We start from the raw sequence: 26,042 nt of genomic DNA on the forward strand, positions 1-26,042 counted from the left end.
CGTTATGGCCCAGCATAGCATGACAAGAGGTTTGGGGCTGCTAAATGATACCTCTAGGTCGCTTGACATTTTCATTTTAGTCAAAGTCATTTTAGGCAAGAACTCTAAAATATTAGTTATTGTAATGTTTAACCTTTTGAATGCGTTAATTTGCTCCGTTTTATCTATACCCGTACGCGGTACATATTTTCAAATACCTATGCACGCAATTAAATGTCAAACTATAGCATTCTGGCATGATTTATTGGACTATATAGACAGAACAGATTATTCTCCACAATATGAAAACAAATCCTCGTGTGTCAACACTCTTAGATGTTTATAAAAACAAAATTTCATACAAAGACGTACCGTATCTTTTGAATGTGGTCCCGCCATTCACTCGGTGTGTGTGTACTTAGGTGATAGACACAAGTGGGACACCATGATCACTTATCATTTTTAGTTATGAAAAGTTGTGAATGACATACTAGTACTAACGCCATCCGTTGACAAAAATGTAAACTAAAGGACTAAAAGGCGCGAAGAGGCGCACTTGATTATCGATCTTTTTTTATGAAATACAATTTTATTTTTGAGAAATTCTTGTAGATGTCAGCATCGTGATAGTTCTACGAATGTCCAAGTGAGCAAGAAATACATTTATGACGAAAGAGCGCTGGAATATCGGCCGTCAAAGTTTCCGTATCAACTGTTGATACAGCCGCGTGTGAGTATGGGCTTTTTGACGTAATAACAGTTGATACGGCCGCGTGCAAAGAGTTGACCCTCAGTGGGATATAATATTGAGTCTATTACGGAAACCTTGTTCAGTGATAACAAACGCAGTGTTCCTCGGGGCCAGAATCTAACTGTTAACCAAGCGATTGTATCAATTTGAAACGTTAAAATTATTGATTAGATATAGTCCACTGCAAGCTGATTCGATACAACATCATGACATACATTTATTAGCTAGGAATTTGCTTACTGTATCCAATTTTTCCCCAACCAGTTGCGATGGCCTTGGGATGGTTAATGGTAGAGTCTTGCCATAAGCAGGCTGGTCGGATAGTCTCAGTAAATCTGCAACATACATACAACAGAATTGATGAGCTACAGCCTTACTAATAAAAAAAAACACTACTCAACTGTTAAACGGTGTTAACCTTAAAATGTACGCCTCTCTCTTGGCTCCTCGTACTTGTAAACATAACCCCACTAAATATCAGGCGAGAGATTGCAATACTGAGGGAATACAAGAAGGCGCTGCAATAAAACGTAAGATGATGTTGTCTCTCATCCTGCCATCTCGAAATGCCCATCTCGCGCACGACCCCACTGAGAGACAGCCTAGATTCTCACTGCCTCGCAAACTCTGGTCCGCCATCGATAGGATAAGGTTCTCCCACAATCGCTGTGCCCACAAGATGCACAGATGAGGCCTTAAAGAGACGGTGATGTGTGAATGCAGTGCGGTGTAGACCACCAAACACATGGTCAACAAATGCCAGCTGTATTCATTCCCCGGCGGGATTGACGAGGTCCACAGATATTCAAATCTGACACCCCCCACCATACGAAAGAAGAATAAATGCAGTTTTGTGACTGTACTGTTTATTTAGCAGCAGATTCTTGAAAACGGAGACAGATGAAATGCCAAACGGTTGAGTTAAAACAGGTCTTTGCTATGTTCACTCAATAATAGGTTAGGTTAGGAAAAAGTTAGATTATGTTAGGTTAAGTGAATTTTTTTATTAATTTCCAATAGTGTGACCAAATCTGAAAAGCTAGATACAACCCCATCTTCTCCCCCTCGGCGCTTAGGACTCTTGTTCGGAATGATATATGCAGAAATGAAGTACTCACGTGACTGTATTTTGTAGCTCCAACAGCGCGATATCGTTGTATTTGCTACGTGCCGTGTATTCAGGATGAACGATGACCCGCGATATGGTCACATCGACCCATTTTGGGTCATCTTGGTACACGAGGCTGTGAGCACCCAAACGTGCAACAGTTGGGGGACCACTGGAAAATAAAAAAAATAAAAAATAACATAGTAATTACAGTTGTCTTTAATATTTGTTAGTAATTCCTGCGTGAAATTTGGTTTGATGAACTCAAATTTGCTTTGAATTTAAGTACAATTTTTAAAATTGGAAATACTGATTGATTGAAGAATTCAGACAAGCGATAAAGTACCTACCTACCTATCAAACATACTAATTTCGGTTGTCTGTGATGTGCGTTAGTCCTGAGTAAACTCTGGTTCTATAAACTCAAATTCGCTTTGAATTTGAGTGTTTAAATATTATATTATAGGTAGGTATCTAAATTTTAAAAACTTTATCGCTTGCCTAAATAATTATTCTTCACACAAGCAGTTCCAATTTTGAAAATAACACTTAAATTCAAAGCGAATTTGAGTTCATTGAACCATATTTCACGCAGAAAATTTTCACAGTGACAAATAACCACGCACAGACACCCGAAATTGGTATTTTTGATAGTATTAATATAACAAGAGATATATGTTATGAGTCTAAATTGAAATGTATTGCATTTTTACAGAAGTTTTATTTTACTATGTCTTTTTCGGGCGTCTCCGACTTCTTTCAACATTCACTACTGTATACCACAATGTTACTGTTAAAAAACTACATTACACCGACTTTAAATTGACTCCGTATCTCATTCCACTGCAGAGATATTGCGTTAAGTATTCTTCGGGAGTCTCCAAGTTCCAAAAACCACTTTCTAAACACTCTTGGCACTAATAAGAACAAACTTTGAAATTTTCAGCGATATCGGTCAACTACTTTTCGAGTTTTGCAAGCACAAACATTTGCAGGATGAATTTTTATATATTAAAGGTTTACCCAGTCTGCTTGTTGTAGGTGCAATGAGAGGCCGTCACCACAAACTGGTTGCTGATGAGGGTTCCACCGCAACTCCACACGACGGTGTTGCCAGAGGCGAAGCCCACCGCCACCTGGAAACCAATGGAAAGCGGAAATCAAACAATGTCCAGGTAATATTATATTGAACATAGACTACTGCTACCATCATTATAGTGGGAAAATATTAGGAAAAGGTCTCATCATGGGCTCACCATGTAAGAATAGGTACTATCATGGACTATCATTTGGTAAAAGATTTTAACCTTTTTTTTTGTAAAGAAATACCAGGTTACAAATAACCTGACAACATGTAAAAAATCTCCTACTACTGTCACAGTAAGTGAAAAATGTTGCTTGTGTTGTGGTGGAGGACTTAGCCAGCCGAGGAATTGAACGCACAACGCCCGGGTGGAACCCAAAGGCGATGTCGGTCAATGGAATCAATTGAGAAGAGGTCTTGCCATGGAATCACCATTTGGGAAAAGGTCGTGTCAAAGGACTTTTTTATGGAATCACCATGTGAGAAAAGGACCAAAAATATAGGAAAAGGTCTTATTATGATATCAACATGTGTGAAAAAGTCCCACTACTTGGAAAAGGGTCTCATCATGAACCCGCCACTTGTAAAGGGTCTCATCATGAACCCGCCACATATAAAAGGGTCTCATCATGAACCCGCCACATGTAAAAAGGTCTCATCATGAACCCGCCACTTGTAAAAGGGTCTCATCATGAACCCGCCACATGTAAAAGGGTCTCATCATGAACCCGCCACTTGTAAAAGGGTCTCATCATGAACCCGCCACTTGTTAAAGGGTCTCATCATGAACCCGCCACTTGTAAAAGGTTCTCATCATGAACCCGCCACTTGTAAAAAGGTCTCATCATGAACTCACCATGTGGGGGAACTCTCCCGGCCTGGACTCCTCCCCACCCACGATGAGGGGGGTCTTGGGCAGCGAGCACTTGGCCACCTGGAAGGTGATGGGCTCAGGATCAGGCAGGAGTGGCAGCGCCTGAAGCTCTTCCGTCACCTGGCTACTGAACTCCTCGCACACTGCAAATACAAGCCCGTAATTTAACCTAGGTACCGCTCAACAAATCAGTTCAGAAATCCACCGTGCGCGGCTCAATTTGAAGAATTTTTATTCAGCATTTCCCCAGAGCCTATGTCATCATTGCGGATGCTGTGTAGAGGGTCTTTTTGAGGAGAGGAAGAAGTGAACAACTTGAGGAGATACAGAGGCCGGCAAATTGTTCCACAGACAAGTCGTAGAAACCAGTTCTCACGTGACAAATATCAAATGTTTACAAATGTTTGGCGCGTATTTAATTAGGGATTAATGACGCTAGTTCCTCGGAGCATCTTCCATTGAAATGCCGGTAGAACAAGGACAGCATTCCTATTTGAGATGCTAAGATTGAAATCCGTTTTTAAAGATAAGGGAATCAAACGGACCGACCATTTCTGCAGCCAGGATTTTTTTAAGCATTTTAGGACTCCAGACCAGAGGTGGCTGCCAAATTCAACGGTGAGACGGTTAAAATCTGTAACTAACTAAACATCACGCCGTTTCCGCAGGGGTAGGCAAAGAGGACGGACCGCAAACAACTCAGTCATACATCGTCTCATATATACTCTTCTATTATTCTGACTCTTTACATGGGCCGACTCAAGTATCTGATTCACTTGATCGTGCCATGTCCTCCTCAAGCGTCCCCGACTTCTGCAACTAATATATTTGTATACAGGGTGTATCGGTACGTACCCGACAAACTTTAACCAGCTATTCCTTAGCACATTTGGCGTAAAAAATGTTATGGGCACTTTGCTGTCCGGTAACATTTTTTTTTAATAAAAAATTTATTATTCATATTTTCACCACATGTCACCACTGTTTTATCCTTTTTCAAAGTTTGAAAACCCATCTGGCAATATTTTGTTCGAGTTTCGTTGAATAATGTACGTACGTACCTACGTTGGCGCGCTTTTACAATCACAACGAAATGGCACGGCACCATTCGTCTCATTTTTAACTATTATTATTTAGTGTGTACGAAAGAGCGAGGACACTTTTTGACACACTTGCTAATAACAGCTGTTGAACACGAGAAACAATGCAAATGACAGTGACGGAGTGTGGATTTTTTATTTATTTTTTGTTTTTAATGGAAAAAAAATGCTACCGGACAGCAAAGTGCCCATAACATTTTTTACTCCAAATGTGCTCAGGAATAGCTGGTTAAAGTTTTTCAGGTACTTGCCGATACACCCTGTATATCTTTGATATATTTTCAATTTTATGGAAGCAAAATTTGTTGATTTTCAACATGGCAAAACAAGTTACAATCCATGATTTTTGACCCATAACAACTAGCACAGACTGACGGAAAATATTCTCAAAAATCACGGAATATTATAATTGTAGGATATGTGACGCTGGACGTATTTATGAAATAAGTATTTGCGTCAGCATCATTGCCTTACAAAATAATAAAATTACCTATCAAATGTTAGTTAACCTGAAAAATTACGACATCTAACAATGACATTATAAAAATACAAGACACGTTATATTCATACTAATCAAACAAGAAATGTAGCACCGTTTATGAAAAGGATAGCGATTCAAAGAATATATTATACATGAACGTGCAGCTAAAGTATGTCCACTGGACCTAGTTCAGATAAAACACGCGTGTTTTCTGATATTGTAAATAGTTCCAATTCAGAATTGAAAGTTCATTGAACGTAAATAATGATTCGCATTACGCAGGAATATTTCACATTACTAACCAACTTACTAACAACAGAAATTAGTATGTTTAGTAATAACATTAAGGCGATGCACTACGTCGTGTAATATTTTGAATCAAGCCGCTATCAATAACACACCTTATGTAGATGGCGATAAGGTTTGAATTCCCGCTTAACACCATCCACCTGTTTTGATTTATGCAAGAAAAAAACGTGGCCAAAAAGTGCCTTTTATTTTATTTTGTGGATGTTCAGGCACAAATATTTAAATGTTTTTCGATCATTTTATAAATAATTTAATTTGCCACATTATACAATAAAACTATAACCGAAAATGGGTTCGTAAGTAGGAGATTTTGAACTTTAAAGCAGCTTTCATAGGCCTTATACATTATTTTTTTCTGGGCTTATAAAAAGATTTATCTAAAAAATACTCGATTATTTCAAAGGCCAAGATGTATTCTACTCGCAGTATTTAATTAAAGCATCTGAAACATTTCTAGGTGACCAAATTTTCAAACCATAAACACATGATTTTGCATTACTACGTATGGCATCGCCTTAAATAAAATACGTACTTCTGATACTGACGCGTTTCAGTGGCCTCCTGCCGTTAGAATCACCGTTGCCTCGGTTATTGTTGAATCCATTATTGTTGCTGAAGCCGTTACTGTTGAATCCGTTATTGTTGCTGAAGCCATTATTGTTGAACCCGTTATTGTTGCTGAAGCCATTATTGTTGCTGAAGCCGTTGTTGTTGAATCCGTTGTTATTGCTCGGCAGGTTGGAGAATCGACTGGCGTCTGTGTTACCGTTGTTGTTGTCTCCGTTATTGTTGAAGCCGTTGTTGTTGTTATTGTTGACTGGTCGGCTTGGACGTTGTCGCTCGCAACAAACGATTGATATTCTACCTGGAACGATAAATACATTATGAAAAAAAGTTGAATCTGATCGAGAATTTTAATTAGACATTTGAACTATTCCCGTTAAACACGGTTTCAGCTTTTGAGCAAACCGTGATTGGCTTTCAAGCAGAGCGGTGATGTTGTTACACTTTTCGGGTGATAAAAATTTGATCAAAAGCTGTGACGGGTCGAGATCAGGCGATTAACGGAGACCGTCCAAAAATCGAAAATTCTAATTTGCGTTGATTATCAAAATGATATGTAATGGATTTTTGATGTATCAAACTTCCCTTAGCAAAATCAATGTAGGAGTGTGAAATTAAGGATACGTTACCGGCAAAACCGCAGATTGTGGGCCTCTGCCTGCTGGCGATCAGCGCAGCGGCGGAGGGACAGTCGTCGATCAGCTTGCACACCCCTGAAGAACCGTCACGCTGGATTGTGCAGGGTTCGTCAACTGCAAACACACAAGGGTTATACAAGGAAAAATATAGAAAAATGAGGTTAAGAAGGTGTGAATTTCACGTACCGATATTACGCTGCCCGATTTGCACATAGACGAAATTAAACATACTGGAATTACATGCGTCAAAAAACTTAACCTAACTTTTGTGTTTGAATTTGCTGTTTAAAGTTTGGTAAAATTATAATACAAGTTTGTCCCATTTCTTTTCATTTTTTATGGGAGTTCACTGCACAAACGCACATTTAAAAAAACCGTCATTACCTGGGAGATCCTTAAAAGAATCTCATAAGATCTCTCAGAGACCCTTGAAAAAACCTCATGAGGTCTCCCGGAGATCCTTAAAATAAGCTCATTAGATCCCTGTGAGACCCTTGAGAAAAGCTCATAAGATCCCTGTGAGACCCTTGAAAGAATCTCACAAGATCTCTCGGAGATCCTTGAAAGAAGCTCACGAGATCCCTGTGAGACCCTTGAAATAATCTCATAAGATCTCTCGGAGACCCTTGTAAAAAGCTTATAAGATCCCTGTGAGACCCTTGAAAAAAGCTTATAAGGTCCCTGTGAGACCCCTAAAAGAAGCTCATAAGATCCTTGTCAGACCCTTGTGACCTTTTTAACAGCTCCCAATGAGACTAAAATGAAGCACGTCAATGAGATGACTGTAAGAAGGAAGGGGATCAAGGGCCGTGAAAATCAGAAAGAGTAAATACCTAAGAATAAGTCTAACTCACTTCCGATTTGAGCTGCTGCAAGTCCCGTCCAACTCACCAGCAGGAAACCGGCCAACAGCAAGCGCCATTCTGCGCCCATAGTCACTGCAACAAATAATACGTCATTATATTAAAAATTGAAGCAATATTAATGAAATACAAACAAAGAAGAAACCAAATTGGCAGTGTTAACTGGTAGGACTACTAACAGGACACTGCCATCTCAGGAGACACATGAGAGTGGAAAACACCAACAGAAGCAGGAAATGTGAAGAGGATGAAGAGACTCCAATTCACCTTTGGTGCCAATGTCCTGCCCTGTTGGGAACAAGGCTGATACCCGGGGAGACATACAGTAGAACCAGAAGACATAGCCACATATCCAATGACAACCCCGGTGAACTTACTGGCAGTTTCAGTCACAAGCCGCCACTGGAAATGACCCATTCTAATGTGACAAAAAATGTCAACTGTGTACATATTTATTTATTTATTACTAACGGACATCGTCCAAATTACAAAATAATAACACAAATAAAGTAAAATGAAAAATATAGGAGTAGACAAAGACATAAGGTAGATACATATAATATAAGAAAATAAAGTGACAAGTCGAATCAAGTCAAGACTACACCTTGGGTCAGGACCACAGGACACTTATAATATTCCGTCACTTGTTTAGCGACTGGCAAAAATCATTTAGACTTATTCCAAAAAAGTTAAGGTTTTGACTTGAGTTGACCAGTCTACACATTCTGGACAATGGTGAATAATATCCAAAATTTGTCGAATGATGGTTGAGGAAGAGCAGTTCATTATTTCTGAGTCTTTGCGAGGGGATATTGAAGGGAATGAGTTGCAGTAGAGTAGGTGAATCAATAATACCATTTATAATTTTGAAGAAGCAAATGAGGTCATTTCTTTCCCGACGGACTTCCAAAGGAGAGAGGTTTAGAGTTAGTTCAATTTCATCATATGAGTATTTGCCTTTTTCTAAACCTAGCGTCCTAGCAATGAACAGATTCAATGCGTCGAATGTGGACAGCATAAAAAGGAGACCAGATAACACAAGCATATTCAAGATGGGGGCGAACCAAGGAGCAGTAAAGAGTTCTAAGGGTATTTACGTTTTTGAAGTCCGAAGTGATTCTAGTGATGAAACCAAGTAGTTTGAGGGATTTATTAACGATTGCAGTTATGTGATCCCGAAAAGAAAGCTTGCTATCAAGAGAGACACCAAGGTCTTTAATAGATGTAACAGTTGCTAAGCAAATATTATTAAGTTTGTATTCAAAGGCAATCGGTTTTTTTGATCTATAGAAGGACATAATTTTGCATTTATCGACATTTAGTTTCAAACAATTAATTTTACACCAATCATTGAAAGAGTCGATATTTGATTGGAAAAGAAGGCAGTCATCGTGATTTTTTATTATCTTTAGAATCTTATTGTCGTCCGCAAAAAGCCAAAAGCGTGTATGAGAAAAAATACTAATAATGTCGTTTATAAACAAGTTAAAAAGAAGCGGTGCTAGATGTGCTCCTTGAGGTACGCCGGACGTTACTTCAATAATAGTAGACACAAAGTTGTTTAATTTAACTCTTTGTTTTCTATTGCTTAAATAAGAATTAAAGAATGATAGCAAGGGGTTTCTAATACCGATAGCATATAGTTTGGCCATAAGGATTGAGTGGTTTACTTTGTCGAAAGCTTTAGAGAAGTCGGTATATAGAACATCTATTTGTGAGTTATCTTCTAGGCCATTGACGATGGAATTGGTAAAGGATAGTAAGTTAGTAGTAGTAGATTTAGCAGATCTAAATCCATGCTGTTCCTCGATATATAACATTATAATAACATATACATGTTGGGCGCAGGTTTGGCGTGTTTTGCGAAGGAATGCATGACGCTAGTTCCACGGAGCAAAAACAAATGCTAGATCGAAAAAAAATATATATCTATATTTTCTATGTGATGTAGATTCATATGTTTTCTGCTTGATCCACTAGTTTCCGGACACAGTTTACAAACATTGAATTATAATGCTTACATGTAGCTAGTCAGAATCAACTGAATGCCAACTTAATAATAATATTTAGCGCCATTTTTGTGCAAAATCACCTCAAGGGCGCTGTACAAATATATAATACATTTCTACAATGATCTATGTTATTACTAACTATAGACTAGTCAAAGTAATGTCAATCTATATCTAACAGATTACATCCACCGATTCGTCAATCAATAATACAAAGCTATATGTAAAATGCATGTGATTAATGAACATGATGATAGAATCAACTTTTTTTATTCTTTCCGACTTTATGTCCGGGTTAAATCTTCCCCATAGGAAAAACTAAACCCTTCCACACACTTTTCCACAAATGATCATCTAGTCAATCAACATTATGCAAGTGCATTATATAAGCATAATAAATGCAAAAAATACAAGAACAACACGACAACTCACCAGAGATCAAATGGGAAAATAATTCACCGACTCCAGATATTTTCATATCAGAGGGTTCGGCTCGGTAGAACTCCTAACAGGGCCTATAAATCCTACTGATCCCTCAACATAAATACTTAAAAAATCTTTCGTAATCCTACATGTATTTTTTGATAGATCTAATACGCCTAAATTTTTAATGAGAGAGCTAGGTATAATACCGATAGCCGAATATATTAATATTATTTATTGATATTCTGTACAGGCAGATAATATACAGTACCATACTTACCTGTGAGGTCACTTGAGATTAACACTGTTTATTGTTTATTAGAGAAATTTAACTTTCGGGTATTTTAATTATATATATTTAAGTTCGTTGATGAGTGTTTAGGAAAGGAAAAGCAAATTACCTCACGAGGAATTTCCTGTAGAAAATTAATGACTTAACATTACACGAATGCTAATTTTATGATAATTATTCATAGTAAATCTATTGCTACAATATGTGCCACTTACATAAAAATAAAAATAATAAAGTTGTAGAAAGAATTAATTTACCTAGAAATTTAGGAGGTAGAGGTATAGTCAAAATAACTTCTTTGAAACATAATCAGATAGAAATGCTAAGAACTTTTTTCCGTAGGAAAGCTAATAGCTCAGAAATGCACAAAATAATTTGCAAGGCAGATAGAAACATTACACCTTTAAATTTATACAACGAAAATGTTAATATTTTTATAAATCCCAACCAGGAATTATTAGATTCTTAAAATTTTACACGCAAAACACTTCAATTATCTCAACCAAACGTATGTTGACAAATTTTCGTCAAACAAAATGGTTGAGTATTGCAGAGTTATGCGCAGAAATAAAAGGATTTATGCTTGCCATTCAGGATAGAGTCATTAATACTAAAAATTATAGGAAGCATATAATCAAAGATACAAATCAAATTGATGATTTATGTAGAAAATGTTTGGCTTTTCCGGAAACTATAGAACATATAATATAGGGATGTTCTGTATTAGCGCCGTCTGAGTATACATTTAGGCACAATCAAGTTTTAAAAACAATTCACCAAAGTTTGGTAATTAAATTTATAGGTCCAGTTAGGAGTTCTTCCGAGCGGTATGATATCCCCTCTGATATGAAAATATCTGGAGTCGGTGAATTATTTTCCCATTTGATCTCTGGTGAGTTGACGTGTTGATCTTGTATTGTTTTGTATTTATAATGCTTATATAATGCACTTGCATAATGTGGATTGACTAGATGATCATTTGTGGAAAAGTGTGTGGAAGGGTTTAGTTTTTCCTGTAGGGAAGATTTAACCCGGACATAAAGTCGGAAAAGAAAAATATATTACCTTTCTTTCCTCATTAATTCCCCAAAAACTGGGCAAGTGTCTAATATACAAATATGCAAAAAAATTAAAACAGTTATTTCGTACAAACAAATAAACGTCGCTATCGATATTTTGTAAAATTTCGATTTTAAGTTTAAAAGTGTTTAAGCTTAAGAAGCCTAAGATGAACTTTCAGAGATTTAAGATTTTGAACAAACGAATATTTACATTTTTATTTATATAGATAGATGAACTGCTGTAATTTTTATTCAATTTCGTATATTTCAGCGTATATGTGCGTGATTGCCACCAAAAGTTCACAGAATTTATTGTCATCGACAATGAGTATATCTGACGAGTTTCAGCTCGGTCGGGTGACGGGAAGTGGCTTAATTACCACCTTTAAGTTTTTTTTATAATAAAAATATATAGGTTACAATAAGAAGGTACTTATTCGGAGTATGTATAAATATATATTCATATAAATTCAACTTTCCAATTTGGGAGGCAGGTTTGGGAACCGCCGCCCCGGGAACCATTTATTGGATAACCAACACCTCTGCCATAGGTCACCCCAAGTGGTTTGCTACGTTTGGTGACTTAGCAGAGGTGCCCGGGTAAACGGGGCAAGGTTTGTCTTTATCATACGTCTGTCATACCTAGACACAATGACCCCCAAATTCCTACCCACCCATCCTATATTTTTCCTTCCCAGAGCATCCCCAAAGATGACATTGGCACTGAGGGGAATTATTTTATTTAAGGTCCTTCTGTGTGAAGCTAATGTAAAAAAAAATCAATTAAAATTGCATGCAAGAAGCCCATTTTAATATAAAATGAATAATTACTTAGGTATTACAACACTCATTACATGTTGTGGTTTTATTATTGACTTTAGTGGTTAATTAATCAGTTATTATTTAAATTTCTCAGAAATCTAATGAAAAATAATTTTACTTGCCGTTTTTTTCCTTGCAATATTTAAATAGACAGTTTTTTAGTAAAGTTCCCGGGTTCTTGAAGAGATTCATGATGTAAGAGGGAGGAAACACAGAGGCCGGCAAATCATTCCGCAAGCCGAGCTGTTGACCTCGAGAAAGAGTCGTAGAAACGACACGGTCTTGCGTTACTTATATTGAGTCTGACACTAGTCGCTTGGAGCATCTTTATTTGAAATACCGGTAGAATAAAGACAGCATGATATCTGTGTCGTTTGTGCTTCGTTTGTTAAATTAGGGACATCTGTTAAATGGACTGCCTATTTCTGCAGAGTCACGGGTTTTTTCAAGTATTTTGGGGGCTCCAGACCAAATTCAAGAGTGGGGCGTCATTTTCGGGATGCTGTGTGGAGGGTCTTTTTAAGGAAAGGAAGGAGAAGAAGTTCTGGGAAGGAAAAAGGCACGAGGGATGCGTAGGAATCAAGGGATCAGTGAGTAACAGACATATAAGAGTAATAATAATATTTGTGTAGCACCGTTTTCACGCAAAATCACTTCAAAGGGCGCTGTACAAATATATAATACATTTCTACAATGATCTTTGTTATTACTAACTATATATGGAGATAATATACAGTACAATACTTACCTGGTAGGTCACTTGAGATTGACACTTAATTGACATTAACTAATTGTTTATTAGCGAAATTCAGATACAGGATTTAGGAATAATTGTAAAATTGGATATAACTGGACTTTCTCTCAGGAATGGTATTTTTAATTTAAGGGTATGACAGCTTAAAAAAGTAAGTTTTTAGTTTAGACCTGAATTCTGTTGGACTTGTTATGGATCTTAGTTCTGGAGGGAGTTTATTCCAAGCCTTCGGCCCAGATACTCCGAAAGCGCGATCACCAAACTTAGTATTTGGCTTGCGCTTAGATTCCATCAGTCTGCCTACAGCTGATGATGTTGCTGATCTATCCCTCCCGCTGGGATGGGTTGAAATACCAGTTGGAGAGGTCGAAGGTCTCAAACCAGCCCCTCTCGATCTGTCACGCCACGCAGCTGATTGGCAGGTGCATCCGAAATACATCTCACCCGATGAACCTGAACACCCCTGCTAACTCACCAACGTAGCGAACTACTCGGGGTGACCTATGGTAAAGGTGTTTTGTAACACAAACCTGCCTCCCATATTGAAGAATTAACATAACATGACTCTCATTAATTTGGTTTTTCTTTCAAAAAGGATGGTGCTTGTCTCTCCACTCTGTTTGCCTTCCCATTGCTAAACTGATATATTTTATCTAATAATTTTGACAGTTGGCAGATTGGCTTCTGTTGGCACCACTCTTCTGTTACATTGACACTTGACACGACCCATGATAATTCAACAAGAGACTGACTTATTAATCAGTCACTTACTGAGTTATCATAGGTCGTATATATTCAGGAATATATTAAATGACCACAATGACTTTACTTATAGAAACTAAACACATTAATAATTATTCTGGGATACGCTGGATAGCTATATTTATTTATTTTATCATGTTCTCCATAAAACGGTTATACACCAATATATCATGGAGAAGATTACAAATTAAAAAGTTTACAGAGGCAGTTTTACTATTTTGTGACATGTGTTAAAAGATAGTTACTGAATTGTCTGTAGGTGACATTGAAAATGTCGATGGCTAATGCAGAATCGTTAAGCAGTTGAGTCGCTCTGTGTATTGGCGCGTTCTGATAGGCAGAAGTCCTCGCTTTCGGAGCATATAAGAGTGCATGGGATCTCCCTCGAGTATAATTGTTAAGTTAACCTCTTTCAACATAGGCGGATTGTGTATTGTACCAGAGATTAACTTAAAAAAGTGTTTTCCTAAAAATATTTTTCTGCGGGCTTCTAATGTATTGAAATCGAGCATTCCTGTTAATAACAAGGATGGATACGGGAATGGATATTATGTATATTCCCTCATATACAGGTAACGCATAAACCTTTTTTGTACTTTTTCTATTTCTAAGATATGGTTTTGTTCAGAAGGGGCCCAAATAATGGAGCTGTATTCCAGGATGCTGCGGACAAGTGCTTCATATGTTCTCCGTATTGCAATTCCATTAGTAAATGATCTCGCATTACGAAGAACAAATCCAAGCATTTTGTTGGCGCGGGAGACAATGTCAGATATGTGGGATTTGAAAGAGAGATTTGCTTCGAAGATCACCCCAAGGTCACGAATCTCGTTTTTGCGTGTTAATATATTTTTATTAATGTGATATGGGAATAGAAATGTATCTTTGGATCTTGTAAATGTAACTACACTGCATTTCTGGATGCTGAAGGGTAATTTATTTAATTCCGACCATTTGACAAGAGAATCAAGATCATTCTGCAGAAGAATGGAATCGATACAACTTTTGATAGATCTGAAAAGTTAAATGGTAAAAGATGCATTATAATTCCATTTTTATTAACCAAAGTTAAAAATTAACCGTATAATACGATCTCTTTGCCGCAATTTTGGGCTATTTAAGTATCTAGTTACACTGGAAAAATTTCGCTGCAATCTAAATAAGTTTAAATTACTTTTTTAACAACTTATTAATTTAATAACCTATTTTGTACACATAGTTGTCTTGTAGTAACTTTTGAGATTTTAATATCCATAATCGGCGTCTGAAAGTGCAGCGGTGAGGTAAATAATTACCAAAAATAATAATTAATTAATATTTACCAATGAAACTGCATACGTACGTTTATTTGAATGATGTTTAAAAGTTTTAAACTAATATAGTGACAGTTGATTTGACAGCCGCTTTTCGAACATGGATATAAAACTTTGAAAAGAAAAAGCATAGAAAAAGAAACGGAACAATTATAGAGATTAATAAAGGAATTAGTGATGTTCAAAACTAAAATTTCGTAGTACATATCTCTAAATTGTATTAAATAAAATCGCTATCCGTGTCTGTCTGTTTGTGCGCTTAGTTCTTCTAAACTACGCGTGGGATTTTGATGGGGTTTTCACTATAATTTAAATAATTTCTTCCGGAAGGTTAACTAATCTCAAAGTAATGCCTGAAAATATATTTTTACATCTCTATCCATGTATGTGAAAACTCTATCAAACAATATCAAAACAAGTTTGTGTGGCATTTGAACGAACGAGAAACGTGTTTTAGGGTGGTATTGCAAAACCCCAGGGATTGAATTCGTGAAAATCTAAGTGAAAAAGAACTCAAAATAGTTAAAAATGTGGGTACTGTTGCCTTCTTATTTGTAGTCTTAGTGGATTCTTACTTTTAACACTTTTGTTCAGTTTGCAATGTTTTCTGTGTATTTCAAATGCGCTGTATACGTCTAATTTTTTTAATTTTCCGTAAAAACAAATACTATTTTAGAAACTAGATGAAATTTTCTTTTCGGTGTATACATTTAAAATAAACATTACCATTTCTAAATAATAAATTTTTAATATCAAACGTGAAAAATATTGTCCAAAACGCTAACCACATTTTTATTTAAATTTTTACTCCAATTTAAAAAAAATTGATTGAATTCGAAATTTAGAAAAAACTTTCGTTGTGTTTGGGGAATTTGTAAGAAAGCTGTACTTTCACTTTTATATCGTTAATATAATAAAAAATAAGAAATAATTTAATACTGTTAAAATGTTACGATAGCGGCGCGAAATATGAATTATTAATTTTGGCTATTTTTAGGATTTTTTTAATGGATTCCTGTATACATATTTGAGGCAAACTGGAAAGAATTATTGTTCCTCTTTCTAACGTCAAAAATATTAAGTGTTTCCGTAGTATAAAAAAAAATAAGATAAAAATACTTTTTTTTAAATGGACGCCCTAGGGGTTAATAGCCTTACCAACAGTCTGATAGTCTATCCATCTTTTAACTCCTTGAACGGTCACATCACCAATCCAATTTTAGAAACATTAGCTCTATCTCCCTTTCTCCATATTTCTCTTTCTACTCTCACAAATGCCACAATTGTTTTCATTTTTACGATTTTATACAATCAGTATATCCAACACACATTATATTTTCGTTTCGAGAATTTAAAACTTGTCAGTAATAATACTAAACACCATGAAAAACCTCCTCTCAAAAGATTCTCGAAAGGTCTTACAAATGATACAGTACCATACCTGCGTATTGATGTTGAAAACTTGCATATTTTTCCTGATTCTAGCCTTATTTTCATTTAGCTATCTCAAGTTTTCCCAAACAGTATTTGAGACTTCGGTTATAATTTTTACACATCTTACTGTAACTTGAGTGTGATAAGGAAAAATCTTTGCGTAAATCCTTTATGCTATGCATAAAAACCTTGTCTTATAAACATAAGTTTATCATTAAAAAATAATAATATTTGACAAGTCGAAAATACTTCACCAATAAATTAATTTATTTATACAGGGTGTATCGGCACGTACCCGACAAACTTTAACCAGCTATTCCTTAGCATATTTGGAGTAAAAAATCTCATGTGCACTTTGCTGTCCGGTAACGTTTTTTTTTAATAAAAAATTTATTATTCATATTTTCACTACATGTCACCACTGTTTTATCCTTTGTCAATGTTTGAAAACCCTTCTGGCAAATATTTTATTCGAATTCCGTTGAATAATGCACGTGTGTACCTATATTGGCGCACTTCTACAATCATAACGAAATGGCACGGCACCATTCGTCGCATTTTTAACTATTATTATTTAGTGTGTGCGAAAGAGCGATGACGCTTTTTGACATACTTGCTTATAACAGCTGTTGAACACGAAACGCAATGCCAATGACAGTGATGTAGTGTGGAAATTTAATTTTTTTTTTGTTTTTAATTGAAAAAAAAATGCTACCGGACAGCAAAGTGCCCATAACATTTTTTACTCCAAATGTGCTAAGGAATAGCTGGTTAAAGTTTGTCGGGTTAGTGCCGATACACCCTGTATATACGCCTAAAAAGGCTTTTACATAGAAGTGATACATGATGCAGTGTACATAGGAGAATATCTGTATTATACAGGAGATACTGACAGTAAATAGATGTAATTCATTGTAAAGAAGGTACAAAATACACAATTGTAAAATTGTGATTACAAAAAAAAGGAAACTAAATATGAAGCAATATTAGTAAAACGTAAGAGTAACATAAAGTAAAAAGGAAATTACAACAACACTACATATAAGACAAAACATTAAAACTAATTTACCAACGCTACTCTAATTTGTAGGAATCGACAAAGTGTTGGTATAGATACTATAGATTATGCTTAGTTCTATATATGGAGTCAATAAATAAATCAATAGCACCCCCATACTTGTTGCCCAGATCATCCATCCTATTGGTCAGTGAGTGTGTCTGATAGTTGGTCGTGTATGTATTGCAGAAGAATGTTATAATTTAATAGTGGCAAGGATGGCAGGACTATCGATTAAGTTGTTAATGACTCTGTGTAACACAACCAGGTCTCTAATAATTCTCCTGTCAGACAGTGTTATTAGATGCAATTGATTCATCAAACTGACATAATTAATGTTATCAATAGGAATTCTTGAAATTTGTGCTGTACTAAATGAAGATATAATATGTCTCGACGCCATCTAGTGAGAAATTTAGCACTAACAAAGCCTTTCCTACAAAAATAAAGTTGGTTGTTTACAGATGGAAAAAATATAATAAGCAGTAATTGTTGATTGAGTTACTAGTACATATTGGATCATTTGGCGGGTTGGAAATAAGCCGACATAGCTCAGTGGTTTCAGAGCACCTGACCGGAAATCAGAAGGCACGGGTTCAATTCCCGTTGGCGGGATTTATTTTTATTCGGGAGATATTTTCAATTTATATTGATATTTTAGGCGACTTGCTTATAATTATTTGTTATCCTTTATGCTATGCATAAAAACCTTGTCTTATAAACATTAGTTCATCATTAAAAAATTAAAAAATCTTTGTCTTTAGTAGCTTAAGTTTTTTATTTATTGATTTACTAATGGACTAAGTCCATTTAACTCATTACATATTACAAAAAGTTAATACAAGAATAAATGTTACAATAAAACATGCTATGACAAAAATAAGGCACGAAAACAATAGAGATAAATTCTCCGAAACAACCCGTCCTTAATTTTACTTTCAGTTCATCGTATGAGTAATCACCTCTCTAAAAATCTCTCTAAAATCTCTCTAAAAACCTTCTTAACTCCAATCAATCCCGCGTACGCGGAATTCGATATTACGGTAAAAACAATTCTCCATACTAGACCGCTTCACCCTAATATACACAAGCCAACAATATATCTATTCGTGTACCGAATTATTAGAATATTTCTCTAGATTAGACTATATATGCATGCGCATGTAAACTTTCCGTAATTAATTAAAATTGTTTGAATCGCTTCTGTTTTGTAACAATTAATCAATTAAAAATATCCTATTATAATATATAGTTACATTCATACAATAATGCATTCACTTCATTCCTACATTAATTAATTCACTTCATTTATACCTTCATTCACTTTATTCATACATTAATGCATTCACTTCATTCATACCTTCATTCATGCATTAATGCTATCAGGAATGTGCTAATTAAAAAAGACTTAATCAAAATCTACATGGCTCTCTGCCAATCACTGTTAAAGCCCAGCTACACTACTCGCGAAGTTGATCGAAGTTGACCTAATACGATAGTGTGGGCACGAACTTCGCTTCGCTTCGGGCATCTTCGCTTCGCTTGGCCCGACTTCCGATTGTTGTCGGTAAATGCGCCCGAGTCAAAGGACTCGAAGTTCGAACACGAAGTGTCTGTCCACACTACTCGGTTCACTTCAGTTCGCTTCGAGACGTCGTGTTTGGTGGTTGTGCGTGCGCAGAGTCATAGTGACTATACGTAATAAAATATGGCTTCTACACTGTGGTCACAGGACCTAATTTTTTTGTTTCTAGAAACACTCCAATCCGAGGCGGTTATTTGGGACCCAATTGAAAGGGACTATAAAGATAACTAACTAACCATCACGCCGTTTCCCCGCAGGGATAGGCAGAGAGGACGGACCGCCAAACAACTCGGTCTTGGCACACACTCCTTGCCTCATTCACATTCATACATCGTCTCATACATACTCTTCTATTATTCTGACTCTTGACATGGCCCGACTCGAGTATCTGATTCACTTGATCGTGCCATGTCTTCCTCGGGCGTCCCCGACTTCTGCTACCATTCACATTTGCATCATATATCCTCCTTTTTTTTATATTTTTTTTATAGTGAATACCTCACAAGAGTCCCAACTGCTCCCGTCTGGAGCCAGTGAGACTATGGCATCCCCAATTGGGGGATGTTGTGAGGCTGAAGGTAAGTGGGGAAGGGAAAGAGGAAGGTGGGGAAGTACCTGGCTATTCAGATCTAGTCACTAAACACGGCTAAAGCCATTTGGAGCAACGTTTCAATTCTGAATGGTGGTCTTACACCAGGGCGATACTGGTAGTATCTTCCACTCTGGAACGTGCCGCAAATATACTATATATTATTTTAATTAATTAATTGTGAAATAACACAAATTAATCAAATAAAATTTATTTGCGCACGCCGGGTTCGAACCCGCGACCTTCGGAATGGCAGTCCAATGCGTTACCACTGGACTATGCCGGCCGTCACACTCCTATCTTCGCTCATTCGCTCTACATGCCCAAACCATCTAAGCGTCCCTTACTTAATCTTACTCATTACGCTTACATCAGCCTTGCACTCTTTGCGGATCTCCACATTCCTCACACGATCAAACATGGTTTTACCACACATACGCCCTTGAGGTGATTTTTCACAAAAACGGCGCTTTACAAATTATCCAATTATTATTATTATTATACGCCTCAGGGATCTCATTTCAACAGCATTTAATCTACTTTCATCCTTTATTTGCCACTTGAACGTCCATGTTGCCTAGTGCACGGACTCCGAGAGACTGAGCTACTCGCGAAGTTGCACGAGTGTGTGGGCACGCACTTCGGACTTCGGCTAACTTCGTCGAGGACTTCGTCGAAGCGCCGAAGCGAGTAGTGTAGCGGCCGCTTTAGAATACGGTATTATCGGATGGGGCAGTGCAAATAAAAATATACTAAATCCACTAATTAAAACTCAAAAAGCCACAATGAAAATTATACTGAAAGTTCCTGTAAGACCTAGCACTGACGAAATCTTCACCAATCTTAACATCATGTCAATTAAACAACTATATTCTAAAACTATACTCATTTACATTAATATGTACAAAACCCAAGAAATAACAACAAACACGTACAATAGAAACATTAGATCTCATGGTTAAAAACTTATCCAACAAATAACTACTAATACAACTTTTGGGCAAAAAAGCTTCTTGTATCATAGTATTAAACTCTACAATAAATGTAATAAGCAGTAATGGTTGAATGAATCACTAGTATATATTGAATTATTTCGCGGATAAGAGATAAGCCGCCATAGCTCAGTGGTCAGAGCTGTCGACCGGAAATCGAAAGGACACGGGTTCAAGTCCCGTTGGCGTCATGTATCTTTTATCAGGAGATTTTTCAATGTGGATGAGTGTTTCAGGCGAATAATTATTGCTTATTAAAATAATACCACTCTCACTCAAAAACCTCAACATTATAACATTTAAATCTCAAATAAAAAGCTGGATACGAGATCTGAAATAGAAAATATACTGATATCAAACACAGACTAAAACCGAATCTACTAAACTGAACTATACAAAAAAACACAATCTTACTTATTTTAAAATTATTAAAAAAAAAAAAATTATACTACATGATATATGTTTATAATTAAATTCGTATGTTAGTTTGTTGTAATATTCATTTCTTATAATTAAATTACCTATAATATGTAAATGAAATCCTCAGCACGGGAGATCCCAGTGAGGATATCATTATCTATATACGTTACCAATGAAAATAAGACAATAAATCAATCATTTATTATTATTATTATTATTATTATTATGCATTCACTTAAATCTTACATTCATTAATTCACTTCATTCATACGTTCATTCACTTAATTCATACATTAATGCATTCACTTCATTCATACATTCATTAATTCACTTAATTCATACCTTCATTCATTCGCTTCAAACATTCATTCAAGAAAATAAAAGTAAAATTCAAATAAATGTATTTAAAAAATTACGAATCGTAAAAAAATCTAAGAATGGTTGCAAACACGCACACACACGTGGACATTATACGCATTACTCTGAAATTAGATGACATTACAGCTGTGATATACGAAATGATTGTCGGTCCTACCCAATTGAGATTTGGCTCAGTTGTTAGCGCGGTTGACTCCAGTCCCCCGGGAGGAAGGGTCAATCCCCAGTTAAACCAAAAAAATACAGTATGTTATTTTAAATACGTCTATTTGAAGTTCACATTAGATTTCGGTAATAAATTAATGCAAATCTTGAAAGCGGAAATCAACCCACTTCCCGTCATCCGATCGAGCTGAAACTCGGCAAATAGGTTCTTTGTTGATGACAATGCATTCTATCAACTTTTGGTGGCAATCATGTATACACACGCTGACTAATGCGCATTTCTGCGTTACTGCTGTTAATATGCTAAATAAACTTCAGTCCTACCAAATTCATCAATACCATGGCTAAGTTTTCTTTCTTTTCTCAGTAAAAACAAATTTTTATTAATAAAAAATAAATGTTTTATGGTAACTAAAGTTAAAGTTAAAGTTTTATGGTGACTTTCTATACTAATAAATTATTTTTTATAAACTTCGCAGTAAGTATCAACACTCCGTTGTGGACTGACATCCGTTATCTCAACATGTCGTAACCATTTAAGCTTCCCTTTCTTAATCTTATTAAATATATATTATTTTTACATCTCAAATAACACAACATGTTTGGGGCAAATATTTGGGGCATGTCATCACCGATGACCTAAATGATAAAAAAGACATAGAACGTCAAAGAAGAGTACTGAGTGTGAGAGCTAACATGCTTGCCAGGAGATTCAACAAATGCAGTCCTCCGGTGAAGAAGCAACTTTTCCAAACATATTGTATGAGCTTCTACACTAGCGAGCTATGGACGACATACACACAAGGCGTCATGAACACACTCCGAGTACAGTACAACCACGCATACAGAGCCCTATTTGGCCTCCCCTGGCGATGCAGCGCCTCACAGATGTTCACCGAAGGAAGGGTGCATGGGTTCGCTGCTTTGATGCGCCACAGAATAGCCGGGACGAGTCAGCGCTACCAGAGATCGAACAACACTCTTGTCCAGGCCGTTGCCCAGTGGCAGGGAGCGCCTCTACACCGGAGATGGAGAATTTCACTCAAGCCACCATAAAGTCCTAATGTGCACATCAATGTATTGATTTTTTATTTATTATTTTTATTTATATCTTTATTCATTTTATTTTTATGTATTAACTTAAATGTAAACTTTTATGGCAGGCAGAGCATTGCACACACCGCTCTGTCCAGCTGAAATAAACATTATTATTATTATATTATTATTATAATCACTAAAGATGACAATAAAATAATACTCACCGAGGTCAAAGAAACAAACAATGTGATTATTTTTATCTTGTAAAACTAATTTTCACTGAAGTGCAGTTCTTTTAATGATTTTTATATATAAATATTTAACACATCGGAATAACTATGTATTATAATTATAACATTGTCTGTTTGAACAGTAAACTCAGTTTATCAGACGTCTGCACTGCCTGGTTTTATGTAAAAACTGAGTCCTCGCGTGTGTCTTATTATAGACGGGAGGTGTAATAAACGTTTGAGATGACATATTGGTAAAACCGAAGTGATGGAGAACTGCTGGCTTACGAACAAAACACTGTTTAAAAAATAACAATAATCTTAACTCTTCTGGTATTTTTTAGTGTTGGTTTATCATATCATATCTGGGGATGCTGTGTGGGGGTGTGATGAGCATAATGCCTGCAATTGTTCCACAGCCAAGCTGTTGAACCAATAAACGACCCGTTCTCATGCAACAAATCTCAACCGTGTAAATATGTTGGGCACGCGTTTGACGTGCTTTCCGACTATGCGTCGGTTTCTAAGGGATCAATGACGCTAGCACATTGAAGCATCTTCAATTGTAATACCGGTAGAACAAGAGAAACATACCTACCTGACGACAGTGCTTTAAGGCGAAGCTTAATGCTAAATCACTATTTTGATTAATCTTTATAACGAATTGGTATACATTATGAGTACCAAAAAATATGCTTTAGATAAATTGAAGGTTTTCCTATCGCTTCGTTTGAGTAGAATACAAATAAAATAATAAATTACTCAATAAAAAATATAAATGTAAACTACTAAAAAAAAATTTTTTTCAATAGAAATGTATGAACGCGTAAAGGAAACAACCTTTTGAAAATACAGTATTTTAGGTAAGATTATCTGTGACAGTTTCACTTGATTAACTTTTCTGTTTTCTTATAAAATTTACAAAATAAATAAAAACCAGTTTTTTGCTTGAAATCGAACGTTTCTAGACTCCGTTTGTCAAGCGATTTTAATGCCTATCACCTACGATATAAGGTATACCAAAAATATACACATTTTTGGCTTGTAGCTTCCTCTTATAGGAGTCTAAGCTCTGTGGACTGGAGTCATTGGGGTATTTGACGTGTTAATTGTGGAGAGGGTAATCACACTAAGACGAAGAAGTTGACGAGGTACCTGGCTATATCTGGTCACCAAACACGTCTAATTCAGATCGTTAGAGAACAAAAAAATACTTGGTCATTGTGAACTGGTTGGCGTTGGCGATCTGCAGGCTGACTGTCTCGGGAACGATGACAAGTTACAGCAATATCGAAAAACCTTTATCGATCGACCGTACTTGACCAGGGTCTGAACAGTCAGGTACTTCCTACACTTCATCTTCCCTACCTCCCCACTGTCTCGGGACATCTGTAATATTTTTTATCATTTGAGTTTAAAAATTATGCATTGATTCATTATAGGAAACAATTGTTTCTCTCTGTTAGTATTCTGGGCAAAGAGTAATACATATGGTACTTAGTCCCAGAATTTCTGCACTGAAATTTTACACACCTTAATTAAAATAACTGAGATATCTTAGATATCTTACGCACCTTAGTGAAAATAACTAACTTATCTTACCCACCTTAGTGAAAATAACTGAGATATCTTACACACCTTAGTGAAAATAACTGAGATATCTTAGACATCTTACACACTTTAGTGAAAATAACTGAGATATCTAGGGTATCTTCCACACCTTAGTGAAAATAACGGAGATATCTTAGATATCTTACACACCTTAATGAAAATAACTGAGATATTTTATATGTATATCTTACATACAGCAGGGGGAGAGGGTACGTAGTTAAAAATTTGATTTAATATGCATTTAGTAAACTGGACTAAGGACAAATGGAAAATGTCAAATTAACAATTAATAATTTTAATAATTTTAATGGCATATTTTTCTAAAATAACAAAATACTACTAGCCGTGGTACGGTTTATCACGAGTCGTACGTAAACGACTCATCAAAAAGAGTTACCTCAATTGTGCTGTTCGTTCATGAACGACTCATCCCTAATACACGTCTCTTGATTAGTCCAAATCATGTCATTGGTGCTAACATAATTAGCGGTATTTTTTTAATCAAGGTAAACACGATAAGTAGTCAACAGCGTGTCATCGGAGAAACCTGTATACTTTATCACATCCACACGTTAATTAATTGTTGACTATTTTCAGGTTTGTCGGATAAAATTACATCTGTATGTATTTTACAGAGGCAGTGGCGCATCTAGGGGAAGGCCCAGAGGGTTCTCTCCTACCTTTCCTAAAATTCCCCTCCACACAGCGTCTCCAAAGATGATATATGCCCTGAGGGCAATTATTTTATTGAGTGTGGAGCTAATGTAATAATTTAATGAACTCTACAACTGCGATTTTGTTTTTCGAAATTGGAACTGATTGTGGGAACGATTCAGAAAAGCGGTTAAGTTCAAAGTCACTGGCGTTGTCCGGGCTTTTCATTTTCTTCTTATTTTGAATTCAAGTGTGCAAAATTTCATCAATCTTGGAATATAACTGTAGATTTATATAAAAAAACTACCACAACGCCCTCCGCCACAATGTACCTACAGATAATTCTATTTTTGAAATGGTTCAATGACAAATCAGGACAGTGATAATTCAATACACTTTAGAAAAGTGATATAAAGTAGTTAAAAGTGACATAACTTCACGCAACCTATTAAATCTAGTTTTTTCAACACTTTTCATGACATTATATCAATTTTCATGACGTTATTTAAATTTTTATGACATTACATCACTTTTCATGATATTATATCACTTTTAATGACACGATATCACTTTTCAAGGGTGTTTTGAATTGCCACCAACCTGAATTGCCCGTTACCATTTGAAATATGTATTAATTTTATTTAAATTTTTGACAGATATCATAATTATTCAAGATTAGTAATAACCGGTGGTAATTCGAAA

The 26,042-nt window shown here is 36.0% G+C and overlaps 1 protein-coding gene across 6 annotated transcripts in view; it reads right to left on the reverse strand.

Moving 5' to 3' along the window:
- Positions 1 to 23,279, reverse strand: part of LOC149415936 (trypsin-1-like) — a 33,066-nt gene extending 9,787 nt beyond the window's left edge. The window contains exons 1-8 of one of the 6 annotated variants that reach the window (XM_089641511.1): positions 23,070 to 23,279; positions 7,722 to 7,826; positions 6,880 to 7,002; positions 6,219 to 6,551; positions 3,779 to 3,939; positions 2,862 to 2,974; positions 1,849 to 2,010; positions 971 to 1,065 (exon numbers count right to left, since the gene is read on the reverse strand). In XM_089641511.1, coding sequence (XP_089497637.1) covers positions 971 to 1,065; positions 1,849 to 2,010; positions 2,862 to 2,974; positions 3,779 to 3,939; positions 6,219 to 6,551; positions 6,880 to 7,002; positions 7,722 to 7,821 — 1,087 coding nt within the window. In that variant the 5' untranslated portion in view covers positions 7,822 to 7,826; positions 23,070 to 23,279. Of the gene's footprint in view, positions 1 to 970; positions 1,066 to 1,848; positions 2,011 to 2,861; positions 2,975 to 3,778; positions 3,940 to 6,218; positions 6,552 to 6,879; positions 7,003 to 7,721; positions 7,827 to 15,196; positions 15,292 to 23,069 lie in introns of those variants that run through there. The other 5 variants (XM_089641515.1, XM_089641516.1, XM_089641512.1 and 2 more) reach the window with 5 other exon arrangements.
- Positions 23,280 to 26,042: the final 2,763 nt, after the last annotated feature.

Source organism: Hesperophylax consimilis, chromosome 17 (genome assembly GCF_061612785.1).
Source record: "Hesperophylax consimilis isolate HC1 chromosome 17, BYU_Hcon_1.0, whole genome shotgun sequence".
Classification (NCBI taxonomy): domain Eukaryota; kingdom Metazoa; phylum Arthropoda; class Insecta; order Trichoptera; family Limnephilidae; genus Hesperophylax; species Hesperophylax consimilis.